The following is a 19,710-nucleotide window of genomic DNA, read 5'->3' on the forward strand; positions in this document are numbered from 1 at the left end:
CCTGACGATCAGGAGGGTGGAAGAAGCCGCTAACGTCCCACTAATGGTTTTGCTTTTAGTTCTGTTGGCAAACTCCCCTTCATTCAAGCTCCCGGCGCTCTGGAGCCAGGTCTAATTAGAAGAGTCCCAGGTTCACCCTTCTTGCAGAGAAAACGCATTAGTCATGGATGAAACCGCAGGAAGGGTGCCGGGAGCTCAGTGGAAGATGAAGCCCTTCCGAAAATGCTGGAGAGCCTCCGAAGCGGAAGAGGCAAACTAGATCTGACCGCGGCCCGAAGGGGAGGATGTAGAAACCTGGGACCTTCACCGAGTACAGTTGACTTGGTTGGAGGCCTAAGCTAAGTGCATAAATGACGCTCGCTGAACATCCAAGCAGACATAAGCAAAGTGTTCAGTATGACACAGCAAAGCCTCGAGCCACGGCAATGGACGGAAAGGGCGGAAAGCCTCCAGCCGCCCGGGACAGAATCTGAACAGTGCACTGGCAGCACGAGAGTGTGCGCGCGCGCTGGGGGTGGGGTCGCGCCAAAGAATCCGAGTTAGTGGTGGAAGGGGAGTGGTCAGTTTTTGGAGAGTCGTGCACCGGGAATTGCGGACTCGGTGACCTGCGGCCCACTCAGGAAACAGCAGGTGTCTACCCTGCTGCGAGCTTATCCTCAACTTCCTAGCGGCTCCCCTTGGGCTGCTGCAAGAGTCAGGGTTGAATTGCGAACCGACCCCGGGAAGGGCGGGGCGCAGGGCCGCAGAGGGGTGGTGCAGGTGGGCGGGCCGCGCCTGGGTGAGAAGGCTGGGCCTATAAAGTGCTCGCGGCCCTAGGGGCTATGTTGCTCGTCGGAGCGGGTGCTACGTGGGCTTGGGGCCGATCGCTGCTCGGGTCTGCAGGTCCCTGAGCCTCCGAGAGAGGAGGAGAGTGCCTGCCTCCGTTTACCCCGCAGCTCAGCCGGCGAGCGCGCCAGCCCCAGGGAACCCCAGGCAGGTGAGCGAGGCCGAGGCCTTGGGGGAGGGAGCAGGGCCGGAGGGCTCTACAGTTCCGGGCGCAGGGGTGAGCCCCGCGGGGCAGGTTGGCTCCAAGTTTTGCTAACTTTGAATTCGTTTTAGGTTGCGGCTGTAGCCGGCCTCTCCACTCCCGGGACTTTGTAAACTGGAGTTGCGGAGGCCGGTCCCTCCCCTTTGGAAAAGGACTGGCTCGGCTAGTTTGCTTCGGGGACGCAGGGCATTTTAGAAGCCTCTGCACGTCTTGCCTCCTTTTGCAAATCTGCCCTTGTTGCCTTCTTTTTCCAGCGCCTCGGAAAGGCCGTTCCGCCCCGCGAGGGAAACGGAGCCGTTGACCATGGTTGCAACTGGCAGTTTGAGCAGTAAGAACCCGGGCAGCATTTCAGAGTTGCTGGACCATGGCTTCCACCCGGGGAGCCTGCTGAACGGTGAGTTTCCCAGCTGCCCGCCTCTCTCTACTCCAGAGTGGAAGCCCCTGGATAGACGAGATGGGCGGGCGGTGGCGCCCCTTTCCTTGATGTCGGAGCACTACAAAATCCATCTGAAAAGACTCCTTCCCAAACTTTCTAGCACCTTCTGTTCGTGGTAGTGAGAAACAAAAGGAGCAAAAAAATAAAATAACCGAAGGCTGCATGGTCTAGTTTGCGGCCAACAGGCTGTTTGGGATTAAAAGTTATCTAGATTCCTTATGGGGTTGTGAAGTTACGGCGAATTTTAAGTGTACAGTTTTGTGTTTTAACAAATATGTTCACCCTTAGAACCCCTGCCATCACCCCTCCCCTCAAATTCTCATGTACCCATTTGCCATCAGTTCTCCACTCTCGCCCTCCCTTGTCCCCAGGGAAACAATGATCTGCTTTTTGTCTCCATAAATTAGTTTCGCCTCTACAGTTTCATGCAAATGGAATCATGTAATATACACTTTTACAACTGATTCCTTCCCGGCAGCCTAGTGATGTGGAGATCCTTTAATGTTGTGGCTTAGATCAGTATGCGTTCCTTTTGATTGCCGAGTAGTATTCTATTTGTACATACACCCAGTCTTCTGTTTTTAATGCCGAAAGGAAATTTTAAAACAGCGGTGGTGCAGGACACATTTTCATTTGCAGTTTTAAGCAGCAGTTTCTAGGTTAACATACTGCTCTGGCACTAAGGAACTGTGTGGCATAGACAAATTGCCTAAGATCTTTGGGTCTTCCGCATTTAGAAGGCAAAGTGGTTGATGACCTAATTTTATAGGCCAAAGCTCTAAAATTCTCTGTCTTCAATATAGGTAAAATACGGAGCCTTCTAATTAGGAGCGTATTTGTTTCATTTAGTTATGAAAAAAAATGATCTAACTGAATGCATGATGTGGAGAGAGGAAAAGGCAGGAGTCAATGGAGGTGAAGTATGCCTAGGGAGAGGAGCCATGCTCACTTGACTCTGTGTGTGTGTGTGTGTGTGTGTGTGTGTGTGGTGTGGCAACCTGCCAAGTGGTAGGATTAATTTGGAAGGTAGTAGGTGACCAAATGCAGAGTATCTCTTTTCCTTTGAGCAAATCTAATTTTATTTTCCTAGGACTGTTTTGTTTTGTTTGGCTACGAAAACTACCCAGCCAGTTATAAATATCCTCGTGAACCTCAAAGGTCTTTCCTTTGAGCAATTTTTAATCAGAGTGGTTGAAGCTAAAATTGGGATCTGCAGACCATTCCAGTAGAGACTTTGAAAGAAAGACACAAATTCAATATTTAATGTAACTCAGTAAGTTCATCTCAAGTTCATCACTAAGGAACAGGAGCAAAACTTCTGTGTTTTACAAGAACAAACATATAATCTTAGAAAGTAACAGTCCATCAAAACAACAAAAAAAAATTATAACCATTTTTATTCCAGAGGTAATGTGTGTTCTCTGTAAAACAAAATTAGAAAACCCTCAGAGCAAGTGAGGGAGCAAGAAAGAAAAAATCACTGGTGTTCTCAGATAACCATATATGGATTTTTGAGACAATCTGTAAGCTTGTGTGTGTATACGCATGTAAGTGTAAAAAAAAAAAAAAAAAAGGTTATGCCCTATTTATCAAAACCTTTATCCCATAGATGAATTTCCAGTCTCAGTCACGTTCCAATCTCAAGTCACGTTCAGTGACTTGCTGGGTTTCCCAGCTAGTTAACAGCAAAGTGAAGTCTCCAGACTCCCAAACAAACACTAGCAACAGGGAGACATAGTAGATAGATAGAAGTCACCAATGTTGTTATCCTGGTGTGTTTCTTTCTTTCACCTTGAACTTAACGTTTTCTGCAGATTTTGACTACTGGGATTATGTTGTTCCTGAACCCAACCTCAATGAGGTGATATTTGAGGAGACGACTTGCCAGAGTTTGGTTAAAATGCTGGAAAACTGTCTGTCCAAATCAAAGCAAACCAAACTTGGTTGCTCAAGGGTCCTTGTCCCTGAGAAACTGACCCAGAGAATCGCTCAAGATGTCCTGCGGCTTTCCTCCACTGAGCCCTGTGGCCTGCGAGGCTGTGTTATGCACGTGAACTTGGAAATTGAAAACGTATGTAAAAAGCTGGATAAGATTGTGTGTGATTCGAGCGTGGTGCCCACTTTTGAGCTCACACTTGTCTTTAAGCAGGAGAACTGCTCGTGGACTAGCTTCAGGGACTTTTTCTTCAGCCGAGGTCGCTTCTCATCTGGCCTCAGGCGGACTCTGATCCTGAGTTCAGGATTCCGCCTCGTTAAGAAAAAGCTTTACTCCTTGATTGGAACAACAGTCATTGAGGAGTGCTGAGGAGGAAACATTTTAAAGGTCCTTCTTACAATTGGATAATAAAACTGCGCAGCTGCCCCCTGAGAGTCATTTGTAGTCACCCTGCCTGCTCTCAACGAGAAACCCCACACTGAGTCATCTCCCTTCCATGCCTCCACGTTGACAGCAACCCAACTAAAAAGCTGATTGATTTCATGGCCTTTGAGAAAGGACCCGAGAAAGCGTACATTCTCTGCCTGTATCACATGTTTTCACAAAATGGCATGGAATAAAAGAAGCAATCCACTTTAGTTTTCCGTGTGACCTCGCTTTTTCCAGGTAGTCTTGCTAAAGAGACTGTAAACCAACTGTGCCTAGTTTGATTTTCATATGGCTTTTTTTTCTATATGTTTCCACAGCGATCCTTTCAGTCACAGAAACTTAATGATGCTTAGCCTGTCAAAACTTCCAGCGGCCCACACCAGTTTCCTGCCCCGACTCAAATATGAAGGGTGCCTAGACTGGAGGGTAGAATGTAGTGGGCGAACTTAATTAAAAGTTAACCCCGCGCAGGAGTGAATAGGCAGTGTCACATCAAGAACAGAGCTCCTTCCGTTTCTTTGCATCCTGTCTGTGCTTCTGTTTCCAAGAGGCGGCGAAAGCGCGTATTGTCATTTCAGTCACCACGGTGTTGTTTTAGATGTGGTACGCGACAGGCCCCCTTTTTCCCGTGCTCAAGTATTGACCGTTATTTTTCAACTCGAAAAATGGAAAGTGTTGAACTGATTTTTTTGGCATCTAGTTGATTACTCCTCCACTGGTGAATGCGTATGGGGCCGGGAAGTGAGTTCCCAGATCCACTTCCTTTCTCATTTGCTTCATAATCTAGCTTCTTTTCATTATTACGTATGCTTAACCTCAGACGAAGCCTCTCACTGTGTCGGTGTTATCTGGCCCTGGCTTCTCCTGGGAACCGAAGTGTCTCTCCTTAACCTGAATCTTCAAAGGAGATACGTACATGCTACCACTTTTCGTTATCGAGATGAGCCTATTAAGTCCGCTCTGTCTTTGGATATCTGCTTTATAGTACGGACTAGAGAATGAAAATCATGGTCTAGCTAACCAGGTTTCTTCAGCCTTGGATACCCGTCCCTGGAGAACAAGAAAGACCTGGTTTTTTTTCTTATTCCAATGTGCTAGATCACTAGCCATCCTTGTTTAATCTTAGAGTGTAGCCTCCCCACTGTGGTATTCTATTCAGCAAGACCCTCACATTTTTGCCCGAAGTCACCTATAAGGAGTTTATTCAGGTCTCCCGCCCAAATTATTAGTACTGCTTTACATAACTGAGGCCAGGCTCCTAGGGACAAATGTCTTCATCCTGGCGTTACTCAAAAGCAGGCGCGGCTGATCCCATAAGTGACCTAAAACTTAACTATTCAAATCAGCAAGCGGTCTAACAAATCAAACTCTTCCTGTTTGGAAAGATACCGCAAAGCTGATCTTTATAGGACTGGGCCAAGATAAGTCAACCTTGTTTGCATGTCTGTTATTGTTTAGGGCTGCAAAGGTCACTGTGATTCCTTGCGCATGGCTTCTCGGGTGTGGATGTAGAACCCCTGTCCTTCTTCCACTAACAGTTGTCATTTGTCATTGACTCTTGTCTTTTGTGCTCATGAAATGGTTGATGGCTTATGGAGAGTCTGAAATTAATATTCCTGTTCAAGGAAATTAAAGTTTGTCTATTTTTGACAATAAAGCTTCATATATTTTTAATCCTGTTGTCTTTAATGAGTTGATAACAATAATCGCTTGAAAATATATCTGACAATATTTAAGGGAGGATGACCAAACAATTACTCCTTTTTGGCAATGGCTCTTTGTACCCTTCATTGTAATAGTCCAATTATATTTATCACATGTGCTTATGTATCAATAGTGATTTGCTTCATGATTTTTCAATTACAATCATTTTTATAGAAAAACACTAATAATTTGAGTTCCTTTGGCAACCACCTTTTTACAAGCCAAAACTGTATCAACTGTATCAATCTATATCAAATTGTAAGATAAGTGTATATTTTCATTTTCACTAGTTTATTCCATTTGAACATATCTTTCTTTTCAATGTTTATTTTTTGAGAGAGAGATAGAGTGTGAGCAGGGGAGGGGCAGAGAGAGAGAGAGAGAGAGAGAGAGAGGGACAGAATCTGAAGCAGGCTCCAGGCTCCCAGCTGACAGCACAGAGCCCTGTGTGGGGCTCAAACCCACGAACCGTGAGATCAAGACCTGAGCCGAAGTCGGTCACTTCACCGACTAAGCCACCTAGGCGCCCCATATCTTTCTAATTCCACTACTATCAAGTTGAGTTTTTAATCTTTTCACCTATTTTTTCTGTCTCCTTATTTATGGTCATTAGCTCAGATTTCTCAAACCGTTCAGCCCACATTTAATAACAGTAACTATTGGGCTCTGTTCTAGGTGCTTCACACTGATGATCTCACTTACTTCTCCAAGAGCCCTATGAAATGAGATTACGGTAATCTCTATCTTGTAGCTAACTGTCCAGACACAGGTTTAGTAACCTGTCCAAAGTCAGCAAATTATGGAGGAGAGCTAGAGTACTATATAAAACCAAGGCCAAGTTCACCATGCTGCTACCAAGTGCACAAAGTAGCGCAGAGACCTTATCCACATCACCAAAAGCCTGTAAAAACGATGCCAGAAACATCTGCCCCTAAATTTGAAGAATTATTAATGTGGTTTCTTTTCAGGTAGGAAAAACGAGGAAACTACTGTCAGTATTCACCATTCACTGGAGCTGAGCTATGCTTAAAAAAAAAAAAAAAATCCAAATGTTTAAAATATGTGCATTTCAGTCCTGGCACCTTCATGCCTGTCTTGTACAATTGGCCTGGTTATTTTCTCATGTACCTTCAAAAAAAGGTGTAATCTGACCCCTCTCTCTCCCGGTAGAGAATAAACTGTTAGCTACAATGTGTGATGGCCTCTTGAGAGAATGAGATGTCGTATTTTCCTCTTATTAATAGGAAGATAGTATTATAGTAATGGATTCAGTCTCCGGAATCTGTTTCACCAATAATAATTTATATCCTTACGGAGTCAGCTTCATGCTGCCCTATTGACAGTTTTCCATTTGCACAGTTGGAAGGATGTACGAGTGTAAAAAATCTTAGCGGTCTATTACACTCAGTTCTCAATTAACTACATTGGTTTAAATAAGTGATGATAATAACAAAAGTCCAAGGCAGGTTGGCAGCAGATGAAGAGGGAAAGGTACATGGTGATGTGCTAGGAGGAGCAGATATTCAGAACCCCAGATGCCTGCCATTGAATATAGACTCCCCCTACTCCATCGGATCCTCTGCATTGGCCACAGACAAGAGAAGAAACTGTGAAGGGTTTCATGGGAAATTCGGGGGCCAGGTGTGGAAGTTACGTACACGATTTCTGCCAACCTCTCATACAGAACTCAGTCACATGGCCCTATCGATTCCAAGAAGGGCTGGGAAATGTAGTGGCACAGTGTGCCCAGAAAGAAGTGGGCTTGACAAACGGTTTCTGCCACACAGGAAGAAACGAGTTAGTCTATGAAACAATAAAGAGACCAGAACCATCCCTAGACATATAAGGAAAGTTGATTTACAGTACAGTTGGCACTTGAGATCAATGGGTAAATGATGGTGTTTTTCAGTAATTGATGCTATAATAGCCGTTTATCTACGTGAAAAAGTGGAATTGGATGCATATACATCAAGTACAAAAATAAATTCCAGATTGATGAAAGAATTCAATGTGAAAGGAAAATTTTTAGAAGACAGTATAAATTTTATGATTTTGATGTAGGAAAAGATATCTCAATAAGATACAAAGAAATCACTGAAACTTCTATTTATCACATCACATCACACTACAAATAGAACGAAAACACAAGTCACGTGCTGGAACAAAGTATCTTCTATACATGTAACTGAAAAAGAGTAACAAAAACATGTTAAGAATCCTTTCAAAGCAATTAGAATAACGCAAACAACCCAATAATATAGGCAAAAGCTTGAATAGGCACTCTACAGAGAAGGAAGCCCATATGGCTGAGAAGTACATGAAAAGAGGCTCAATTTAATTAGTAATAAGAGAAATGCAAATTAAAAACACAAGACCCCAATGTACAGACATCATTTTATTTAAAAAAAAAAGATGTTAAAAGTTTAAAATCTGAAAATTCCAAATGTTGATGAGGATATGGAAAAAAAAAAAAAAAACCTTACTTCAACATGCTGATCGCTATGTGTATCTCTGCCCTCTGGCATTAGTTTGTAGAGTTGAAGTTTAACATATTTTATGTTTCATCAATTCCCTTTTTAGTTATCATAACTAGACCAGTGTCCTTCAAACTTTTTTGCTTGCTGCACATCTTTAAATTTCTATGAAAACACGCCCCCTGCCACATTATTAAATTGCCATCCAAAAATTTCATCCTAAGTCTAAAAAGTTGCAAGTGATGTATCTTCCAATATGTAATAAATACCGATTTTTTTAATGAAATGATTACATTGGGAAATGTTTCCAGTGGGCTGTAAATAGTATGATAATTTAATACACAGTAACATCTACTTAGAAAACACTAAAGTAAGATCTTCAACAGAGTACAATTTTTCAGTGTTACTTTTTCTTTTTTTCGGTGCTTTCTTAAAGTCTACTTTTTAAATCGAATTTTACCTTCATATAATATAATTGTTAATGTTTATTTATTTTTCAGAGAGAGAGAGAGAGTGAGAGCGAGGGAGAGGGGCAGAGGGAGTGAAAGAGGATCCCAAGCAGGCTCTGCACTGTCAGTACAGAGCCCAATGCGGGGCTCCAACTCACATACGGTGAGAACATGACCTAAGCTGAAATCAAGAGTCAAACACTTAACCAACTGGGCCACTGAGGCACTCCACCTTCATATAATATATTTTAAGCTTGAAAGTCTTTTATTAATATTTCTTCTCTACAATAAAATCAAGATTATAAATTAAAATTACATTTTTAAAAATTTCCTGTAATCATTAGACTTTAAATGTTAATGTTTTGATCGAGTTAACTTTACGAATAATAATCATATACAATTATCAAAACAACATTAAGTATGTTTTTGAATTTTATAAATACTACTAAACACAAAAATACTATCATCTCTCAGATGATTCTTTTAAAGTAGTGAATTAATTTATAGATAAGTAACTGGTTTTTGCTAGAATTAGAGGATTAGGCATCATTTCTTATGTTTCTACAGATGTAAGCTCTGAAAAAACATATTTATATCAATAAGTACATGGGAATTGAGATGTAGTTATTACAATATCAAATTGTAATCAATCTTTGAGCTACTTTCAAGATAAGATGCCAAAATCACACAAATATGAATCACCAAAAAATATTTTCAATGATCAATAAGCAGATAATTCAATTAGATTTTCTTTCAATATTATTGCAATCAAAGGATTAAAAAACACCCGACTTGCAAAAAGACTTGTTACTGAGATGGATTACCTAGTTTGCTTACACTGCCAGAACAAATACCACAGAAGGGGTGGCTTAAAGAGAAATATATTTCCTTGCAATCCTGGAAGCTAACATGTGAGATCAAGGTGTTGGCAGAATCAAGGTGTTTTCTCTGAAGGCACTCTCCCGGGCTAGTGCGTGCCTGTCCTCTTTCTCAATCTTCACATTGTCTTCCCTCTGCACTGTTTACGTCCAAATCTCCTCTTCTTATAAGGACGTCAGTCGTATTGCATTAGGAGTCACCCTAATGACCTCGTTTAATTTAATCATCTCTTTAAAGACCCTGCCTGCAGGTACAGTCACATGCTGAGGTACTGGGAGTTAGGACTTCCACATACGAATATCGGGGGTATACAAGTCAGAGCATACAACCAGACATTCAAATAGTTCGCATTCTCAATCCTATCCTACAGCAATATTTCAAACTGTCCCTTTGTTTGGTACCTTACAAGCTAGGTCATTACACCCCAAAATATAGCATTGTATTAAGATTGGCCAACAGAGAGAGGCACGTCTTTTGTGAAATGGAGAAAGAGGGCCGTTACACAGGAAGCGAGCAATCGAGACCTACATCTCAAGTAACTTCTCAGGAAGATCAATTTTTAGGAAGAGCGCTTATAGAGGAAAGGGCTTGGAAATTGGTTCCCTAAAAATGATGCACGCCTCACATCCCTCAGGGAAAACATTTATGTATTCCTGCACTCATTTCCCGATGTTAAGACTACTCACATCTGCATGCCAGGAGACTGACAATTCAGCATCAGACTGGAAGAACAGCGCGGAAACCACACAAATGCCCACAAATGTAATGAATTGTGATAAGTGAATTGTGCTATAGTCGTAACTGGAATGCTAAACAACAATAAAAATGAATGGAATTTAAATCACGAATGACCTGGAGGAGACTTTAAGATACAATATTGAATGCAAGAGAAATCACAAAAGAATTAAGAGGCTATTTTTCTGTTTATGTAATGATTAAAAACATGAAAAACTAAGATGTTTAGGGATGCCAAAAATGCGGTTTATCTATTTTTTTAAAAATCCAGGGATTTAGGAAGCACAGATTTGTAAGATGGTGGGGGGATATCTGAAAGGATAAGAAAGTATGCAGGAGGTGGGCACACATATATTGTTGAATCCTGACTCCCTATGCTTTACATGTATTTTATAAATCTTTTTTTGTACCTTCTCAATAGTTAATACAATATTTTAAAGTTTTAAAAGACTATGGGCAATTTAAAAAGTTTAATGCAGTTCAAACTATACCTCTACCTAAGAATTTTCTGTACTTACAGAAAGTGTATTTTCACTAGACTAGCTCTAAGAAATCAGAAGATCTAATCATTTATTTGGGTCGCTAATTTTTCCTAGTATAAATATCTCGAACACACTTCAACAATAATTATAACCAGCTTTCAATTATTCTCACCATGGAAGGAACCCACAGAATAAATAATGAAAAACAACATGCAATGCAAAAATCATTACCATTTGGCCATGGGCTACATATTATTAATCTTTTGACACATTTACCTTTGCAGAAGATAATATAAAATGATTTTTATTGCCTGATCACACAATATATGAGAAATTATGACAGAGCATGCTAAGAAGTGCAGACTATTTGAAAGAGGCTGCCTAGGAACTTAGTCAGCTGGATAATTAAGGATTGATCTTATTTCCAGGACTGATAATTAGGTCAAGTTATTTACATAAACCTATTAGTTAATAACTTGCAAATATAGAAAAAAACCTTCTTCAATATACTCAGAACATGCCGAAGAAAATGCAAAGGCAAACAAGTCAAATCTCAAATCAAAAATCAAATTATACCTCAAGTATGATTTTGCTGGGAAAGATGAGGGTGGTTTTCTAAGTGTGTTAAAGGCAAAACTCCAGACTATAGCCCTTTGGAGCGAGTATAAAAGAGCATTTTGCAATATCCTATCAGCAATAGCATAAAGATATTGAGTCAACTGTTACTGTGTTTCAGAGAATTGTCCAGGTAGCTACCACATAAATCAAATAGAACTTTCTATAACAGGCACTGTGGAGTATAAAGGAAGTATTAGCAGCAGCACAAACAAGCTTTAACAGGAAGGGAAGCGAGTCTGGTGTCGAGAATTCTAGATGGCCTAAGATTTCTCCTGCTTTAGAGGTCATGTGTTAGCCTGCCACCGTTTCATGGGTTCCTGTGTAAGACTCAAGACTCTTGGGTGAGAGACAAAGGATTTTATCACTCACACCCCAGAAGCAGCACGGCATCAGCATATCTGCATCAGTCACCTCATTCCTCCTGTCCCGAAGGAGCAGTGATGTTGGGCCCAGATACCTAAAGGAAAGGAACTCTGAACGGAGGGAACCCAAGCCTTTTATAACAGGCATGCCTGCCCTTTGCTCCAGAGGGAGGCACTCTCTTCCACTGTTGTTCACTATATAAACTTTCTTGAAAAAATAGTCCAGACATGCCTCACTTGGAAGACATGCAGAAACATGACCACTTACAGAGGATTGCTTCCCAGAAGCCAGTATTAAGACCTGAGCCTGCCATTTGTTGTTGCAAAGCAAGCACAGTAAACAAGTGACTTTTCTATCCTGATTAATACATGTGTACCCAACAAAACAGTCTCAACATGTTAAGTGCAATGTTAAGTGCAAATTCATAAAATTCGAATTGAATAATTCAGAAGCCTAGTGAATGTTATTAATACACTTCTCTCAATAATTGAAAGATGAACATAAAAGAGAATTAATTATTCAGGGGCACTTCAGTGGCTCAGTCAGTTAAGCATCAACTCTTGAGCTCAGTTCAGGTTTGGTCTCAGGGCCGTGAGTTCAAGCCCAGTGTTGGGCTACGTGCTGGGCGTGAAGCCTACTTAATAAATAAATTAATCAAAGTAATTAATTAAATACATAAACAAATAAGAATTAAAGAAGTGGAAGATTCAAATGACAACTACATATTGTGTTTAGTAAACCATGCAATGAACTATAAACCTCCAACTTAGCAAATACACATTACTTTCATATATTCTCGAAAATTTACCACAATTTACATATAACACAAAGAAAACCTGAAATTAATGAAAATTGTTCTGCGAAATAGGAAAAACATAAAAATAACCACAAAACAGCCATAAATTTGGGGATTTAAACACAAATACACATACTTCTACATAATTCATAGGTCAAATAATAAGAAAAACCTTAGAGTTTAATGATAATGAAACTGTTACATATCAAAGACATCTAGGATGCAGTTAAGACAATCCATAGAAAGATGGGGCACCTGGATGGCTCAGTGGGTTAAGTCTCTGATTCTTGATTTCAGCTCAGGTCATGATCTCACAATTCATGAGTTTGAGCCACAAATCAGGTTCCGCGGTGACAGTGTAGAGAGTGCTTGGGATTCTCCTTCTCTCCCTCTCTCTCTATCCTTCCCCAGCTCACTCACTCTCCCTCTCTCTCAAAATAAATAAGTAAACTTAAAAAAAAAAAAGGACAACCTATAAAAAGAAATGTATAGCCTTAAATATTTATATGAGGGGAAAAAAACTTGAAAATCAATGTGTGACATCTCCAAGACGTTAGAAGATGAAGTTTTGAAATCCCAAAAACTAAAAGGGGGGAGATGATAAATATAGAAGTAGTAATTAAAGAATTAAGAAACATAAAAAATAGGATGCTGAAAAACTCAAAATCTGATTTTTTGGAAAAGACAGGAGTCATAGGCATGAAAATTGGAACCTAAATACAGATGTAAGAACAATAAGGGAACATATTTTAGCATAACTACATGTCAATATTGTGTTTACTGAAAAAAAAAAAAAAAAAAAAAAGAAGGGGTGGCTGGGTGGCACAGTTGGTTAAGCGTCCGGCTTTGGCTCAGGTCATGATCTCACAGTCTGTAAGTCTGAGCCCCGCATAGGGATCTGTGCTGACAGCTCAGAGCCTGGAGCCTGCTTCGGATTCTCTGTCTCCCTCTCTCTCTACCCCTCCCCCACTCATGCTCTGTCTCTCTCTCTCTCTCTTTCTCTCTCAAAAATAAACATTAAAAAAAAAAAATTAGTATAGTATAATACATATTGTTTGTGGATCCATACATATGTAGTAACAGGATGTAACATACAGGTAAAAAACAAAAACTAATTCAGTATAATAGTTACCCCTAGAGAGAGCATAGGATGAGATCTGAGAATGCAGTATGAGAATCTCTAATGAGTTATTAACCAAAAACTAAAGATAAATACGTTTGCACACTTAAAATCCAGTACACAGATAGGTATTTTCTGATTTGCTTTATTTTTCTGTGTGCTTGAATATTTTATATTTTTTTGAAAAGGATTGATATTCGTGAGAAGGTTTATTCAAGGGAGAGTGTTTCACATACAATGAGGCAGCAGAAAAAAAATTGAAATCATTCTGAGAAACTTGAAGGCAGAGACTTAGATTTTTGTCTTTGTCATCATTCAACAACTATTTATTAGAGGTCAACATGGCCCAGAATGGGCCCAGAATGCTTCTTTGGGAAGCAATCCCGAGAAATACAGTTTCTACATAGTTGAGCTATTTCATGTTTGTAATTGGTGAGGTGCTATTACAATACAGATTTGGGGGAAGTCAATCAATGTTGAATATAATGATAAAGAAGCAATAGACAGAAGGCAAGAGGTCAGTGAAGAACAAATTGAAATAGCCCAAGTGAAAAGGGAGAAAAATCGAAACTAGAGAAGAAACCACTTATGTTAAATATAATAATGACAATGATGATAATTAGCTCAAGAGCCGTTACAAGAGAAAATGAACTGGCTTTGGGGGCTGGATATAAGGAAGAAAAAAAGGACACCAATGAACTTCTGGTATTCAGGTTTTCCTGCTGCTCGTTTAATGTAGAAGGTAATAACATTACCCAGAATGGGTAATGAGAGAACTTATTGAAGCTTCCATAAAACAAGATTACCACAGATCTTACATTTGGCATCAGTTCTGTCTTAATAACTGCCTGAGGTGGGGTTCCCTAAAGTAGACTCTGAGGTAGAGATTTGCCAGCAGGAACTTAATGTTTTTCGATCAACACCTCTGGAAGAGAGAAGGAAATAGAACTGAGCAAAGGAAAAACTTGAACAGAAAGTTCATTCTCAAGTACATTCTCAAAAGTGCTTTCTCAAAAGTACATTCTCAAAAGACCAGAGGCCTTACCTGGTCCCTCAGGAAGCTCCAGAGTTTGGATGTCCTTCAGAATTGTGCTCTCTGAAGGAATAGGGTTTGACCTTTATCCTCTCGCCTACTGACCAGGCATTCAAGATGGGATGCCTAGGACAGGGGTGTGTGACTCTGGACAAGGCTGCACCCTTCAGCTGAAGGTGATTCCTGGGGTGTTGCCTCAGCTGTGAGCAGTCAGCCACCAACATTTCCAACAGCTTGGGTGATGCCAGCCTCAGACACGAAGAGGGATCTGAGTGAACACATCGCAGTATCCACCCCAGCCCCCTGCGCGTGTGCCACTCGGGTCCCCTGTGGCATGTCATAGATTCTGGGTCCAGCCCTTACAGGATTCTGATTGATCTCTTTTCCTGGGGAGACTGACAGAGGAAAGTTGATGGGACAAGCTCCAACCATGCTAGTGTGGGTGGTGTCAAGGCCACACCTGAGCATTACTCCTTCCTTACTACCATTCTAGACTCCCCGCTTCCTCTGTGATCACCTCTCCTCGTCAGGTGACTTCCTAGTGGAGTGACCCAGACCCTCACTGCTGAGAGGTCTGAGCACCTGGTCACCACATCGCTAGGCCATGGTTGCCACACTTGTCCACTTACTTCCGGCCGTTCCCACAATAGTAGTTCCTACTCTATAGGCCAAAGCACCAATATCTTGTGCCAACTACCAGATATGTCCATTGGAATTATACCTTTGGGGACTGAGGAAGTGACCAGCAGGTGCAAACGTGAGCCCAGTGGCTGTGCTCTGAGGAGGACCTGGGCCAGGGCTCCGTCTATTATTTGGAGGTCGCGATGACACTCAGGTGCCAGATCATCAGTGTTCACTCAGACCCCATGTCTGACACATCTTGAAATTATGTGTCTCTCACTTTCTGTGGTCCAGCTATCCAAGTAAATGGTTGTAAGTCACTTTGGGAAAGAACCGGGGGTATCCTTCTTGTACGTGTTTGTCATGGGATTGCTGGAGTTTTATCTCCGGGGGTTTCGATCTCTCCTCCAGTAAATGGGTTCTAGGTTAGACATTGGCTTAGTTCTGAAAATTGAGTGGAGGAATGTGACTTTTTACTGGAGTTCTGCCGCCAAGAACCATGGGCTTGGGTGACAGCAATGCCTGGAGAAGGGGTCGGTTGACAGCTGTCGACACCAACACTGCCAGCCGCTGGGGATTGAGTGCCCCGGACCTGGATGGTGCACTGAGGTATGGTATCCTTTACCACAACCAGTACTCTTAAGGTGAATATGGGAAGACAGAACTGAGAAATAAGTTTTATTGAAATGCTGAAAAAGAGAAAAATCTAAGAATGTTTTAAATTCTAAATGACCGGAATTCCTGTTGGCCTCAACTCTGCCTCAGTCTCAAAGGATAACCTACATTATAGTGTTCTTAGGCTCATGTGGAATAACTCTGATACCGCCACAAGTCTAACTAATATATCATGTATCCGTAATTAAGCAAAGGAAGTGTGTACCAGCGAAGGGTTTTTGCTAGGGTCTCATGTATTTGCTGTAGGTGGAGAACACAGCTGGAGAATTCTGACCTGACTCACTTGAAATTGGCATAAGAATAACTCCCCAAATGGCAGGAGCAGCTCTCTAAACTTTTGCGTGCCCTAGACTTCTTCACATGTGATCCCGGGTATGACGAAAAACAACCAGACCATGAGAAAACTCTTTTTTTATACTCCTTTCTCCAAATGTGAAAGGGCCCAGTTGAAGACAAGGCCCAAAATAACATATTATTGTGTACAGAACCAAACCAGATGGCCTCTTCCAGTTCCTATGGGGGCGAAGAGTACTTTGCCGCTGGAGTTACAGAAATACTAGTGTGAACTATAGGAGCTCAATTTCAAGGCTGCTCTTGATTCAGAGCTCTGAGAAGTATTGCTTTACTTCTTCATGATGATCAACCCCAACTGCTGGGCGTGCAAATGCTTCCATCTATCAACATTTGAATCATTGGAAAGACTAGAGTGTGTTGTAGTTTAAAACCACTAATTCTCATTGCTCCCAGACTGGTATATGTCGTGTTTCCCTTTAACAAGTAGAGAAAGTGACAGTAAATCCAGGTGAATGTTGATATAAACTAGGGATTTCCAGCCTCAGAGGTGTAAATAGAAGAGCAATGAACAAGGTCGTTTTGGAAGAAAAGCGTTTCTGGAATTCAAAGATTGCCATTATGAGTCGGTTTATATTTATTATGCTGAGTTTACTGAGTGTTACAACAAATTACACAGTTTGTAATAAACCTTTTATGACAGGCTTACAATGTGTCTTTTCTATACTTTAGCTCAAGCAGGGAAAATAAACAAAATCAAGTTCCCTCTTTTAAAAATTCAGAACTAGGCCGAGCAAGCAAACAAAAAGTATTAAAACAAAGACACAAATGAGCAGAAATGACCTCTAAACATAAGATGTCTATTTAATCGCATTTAAAGCTTCTATTGACAAGACATCCCCCCCGCCCCCCCGCCAGGACCTTTGTTTATCCTACCCTTCATCTCAGAACCCCATCTTCACAAGATTTGCACTTACTATTTATAAAGCAGCTTAAAATTCACTTATCCTGTATCATTTAAAGAGAAAGCTTTTATTGTGTCATAGTTGATAAATAATATATTATACAATGAAGATATGAGCAGGTCCCTTATGCAGACTGCTTGGGTTCATCATTGGTGCGAGGGAATGAAATGAAGTCTGAGAAGATTTGCCTTAAAAGGAAGACTGCAAATAAAATCAGACAGCCTGGAGGACCCTATGGACCTGGACGACTTTAATCATAAAGGTAGTAGAGTTGTAATTAATTACTTTTAACAGCGGTCTTTAACTGAGGGTAATACCATGTTCACATGAAAAACAAAAACAAGAAACCATTCTTACTATTCCCTGGCATAGTAGGGCAGCTTCCCTATCTGGTATAACGTAAGAATCACCTGGGTAGCATGTTAACAGAGGGCCAGAACCATCCCCGGAGATTCCTAATCAGATCTGAGTAGGTTCTGAAATCTGGGGTTAACAAGTCTCTCTGGGATTTGATGTGACTGGGCAAGTGAGGACACTACCCATGCTTCTGCTGCAGCCCAGTGTAGCATTTATCAGAAACCATCTTTCCTGCTGAACTGTACTCCAAAAATAACAAGAGTTCATAGAAAAAAATAGGATTAGAGGAGGGCATGCAAAACATGTGTGATGTAAGCACAGCACTCACAACGCCAGTAACAATTCTAATTAAACAAATAAACAAAAAGCTGCAAAAGTAAAAAAAATAAAAGAAATAAAACAAAAACACTACAGTAAATACATGATTCTACCTTCAAAAAAGTGAAAGCTAGCTTAATGCAAGGGTGTGTGAGGAAGGATTAGACTGTTCGGTCACGGGACAAAAATCACAAAACAACATGGGAAAATCAATCCATATGTACTTCTAAGACAGAGCGTGTGGCCAAACTGATGCCAGAGGGAGCCCAGGAGGTGAATGGGCCCCATACATAGTACTGTATTCTTCTATGGCTTGCTGCCTCTCAGCGTGTTCATGTAACTAAGTTGCCCTCCGTTTTTGTTATTTGTTGACCACTGTGGTGAAATTGCTCATGCCCAGAACAAATTCCACATTGTACTGACATCTTCCCCCTATTTAACAATAGCTTTGGAGGCACTGTGTCTTATGGAAACACATGTTTTACAAGTAAAGGGATTAGATTGGGTGTGCTCAGGGCTACGGGAATGTAAGTTAAATTAGCCTTTCCGAAGGCATATTTAAATAAGGATAAAGAGATTTGAAATATTCACATTTTCTAACTCCGTGCCATCCCCAAGGACAGCACTGCCACTGTCCATGAAGGGAACAGGCTGCCACCCTTCTCAGCACATAAATTTTGCACAGCCCTGCTTCTTCAGTGTGCTATCCTTCCATTCAAGTTCTAAGAGACCCCAGGCTAGCTGCAAAGGAGGCCGGGAAATCAAATATCTGGCATATCTTTTGGCTTCTGTGGTGTGTGTGTGTGGGGGGGGGGGGGGGGGGGGCGGCCTTAGCCACAGAAAAGGGATTAAAGAGCTGAAGGAAAAAGAAAAGCCATATCTTTAAAGATATTCATTTTAGGGGCGCCTGGGTGGCTCAGTCGGGTAAGCGGCCGACTTCCGCTCAGGTCATGATCTCGCGGTCTGTGAGTTCGAGCCCCGCGTCGGGCTCTGTGCTGACAGCTCAGAGCCTGGAGCCTGTTTCGGATTCTGTGTCTCCCTCTCTCTGACCCTACCCCGTTCATGCTCTGTCTCTCTCTGTCTCAAAAATAAATAAACATTAAAAAAAAATTTTTTTTAAAAGATATTCATTTTATAGAAGTAAAAATTAGAATGCTATCAAGTAACTTGTTAATTAAATATGATATGGCCATATACTCACAGGATGGGATTCCTACATCATTTTTTTTGGGGGGGGGGGTTTCAGAACTTTACTTTTTAATATGAAATTTATTGTCAAATTGGTTTGCATACAATGCCCAGTGCTCATCCCAACAGGTGCCCTCCTCAATACCCATCAGCCACCCTTCCCACCCTCCCACCCCCCATCAACCCTCAGTTTGTTCTCAGTTTTTAAGAGTCTCTTATGCTTTGGCTCTCTCCCTCTCTCTCTCTTTTTTTTTTTTTTCCTTCCCCTCCCCCACGGTCTTCTGTTAAGTTTCTCAGGATCCACATAAGAGTGAAAACATATGGTATCTGTCTTTCTCTGTATGACTTATTTCACTTAGCATAACTCTCTCCAGTTCCATTCACGTTGCTACAAAAGGCTATATTTCATTCTTTCTCATTGCCTAGTACTCCATTGTGTATATAAACCACAATTTCTTTATCCATTCATCAGTTGATGGACATTTAGGATCTTTCCATAATTTGGCTATTGTTGAAAGTTCTGCTATAAGCATTGGAGTACAAGTACCCCTATGCATCAGCACTCCTGTATTCCTTGGGTAAATTCCTAGCAGTGCTACTGCTGGGTCATAGGCTAGATCTATTTTTAATTTTTTTGAGGAACCTCCACATTGTTTTCCAGGGTGGCTGCACCAGTTTGCATTCCCACCAACAGTGCAAGAGGGTTCCCGTTTCTCCACATCCTCGCCAGCATTTATAGTCTCCTGATTTGTTCATTTTGGCCACTGTGACTGGCGTGAGGTGATATCTGAGTGTGGTTTTGATTTGTATTTCC

At 41.3% G+C, this 19,710-nt stretch overlaps 1 protein-coding gene across 1 annotated transcript; it reads left to right on the forward strand.

Moving 5' to 3' along the window:
* Positions 1–544: 544 nt before the first annotated feature.
* On the forward strand, positions 545–5,502 carry DDIT4L (DNA damage inducible transcript 4 like). Its single transcript, XM_047857649.1, has 3 exons — positions 545–976; positions 1,282–1,421; positions 3,278–5,502. The coding sequence occupies exons 2-3, from the start codon at positions 1,331–1,333 to the stop codon at positions 3,766–3,768; spliced, it is 582 nt and encodes a 193-aa protein (XP_047713605.1). The 5' UTR covers positions 545–976; positions 1,282–1,330; the 3' UTR covers positions 3,769–5,502.
* Positions 5,503–19,710: the final 14,208 nt, after the last annotated feature.

This window comes from Prionailurus viverrinus, chromosome B1, assembly GCF_022837055.1.
Source record: "Prionailurus viverrinus isolate Anna chromosome B1, UM_Priviv_1.0, whole genome shotgun sequence".
Taxonomy (NCBI): domain Eukaryota; kingdom Metazoa; phylum Chordata; class Mammalia; order Carnivora; family Felidae; genus Prionailurus; species Prionailurus viverrinus.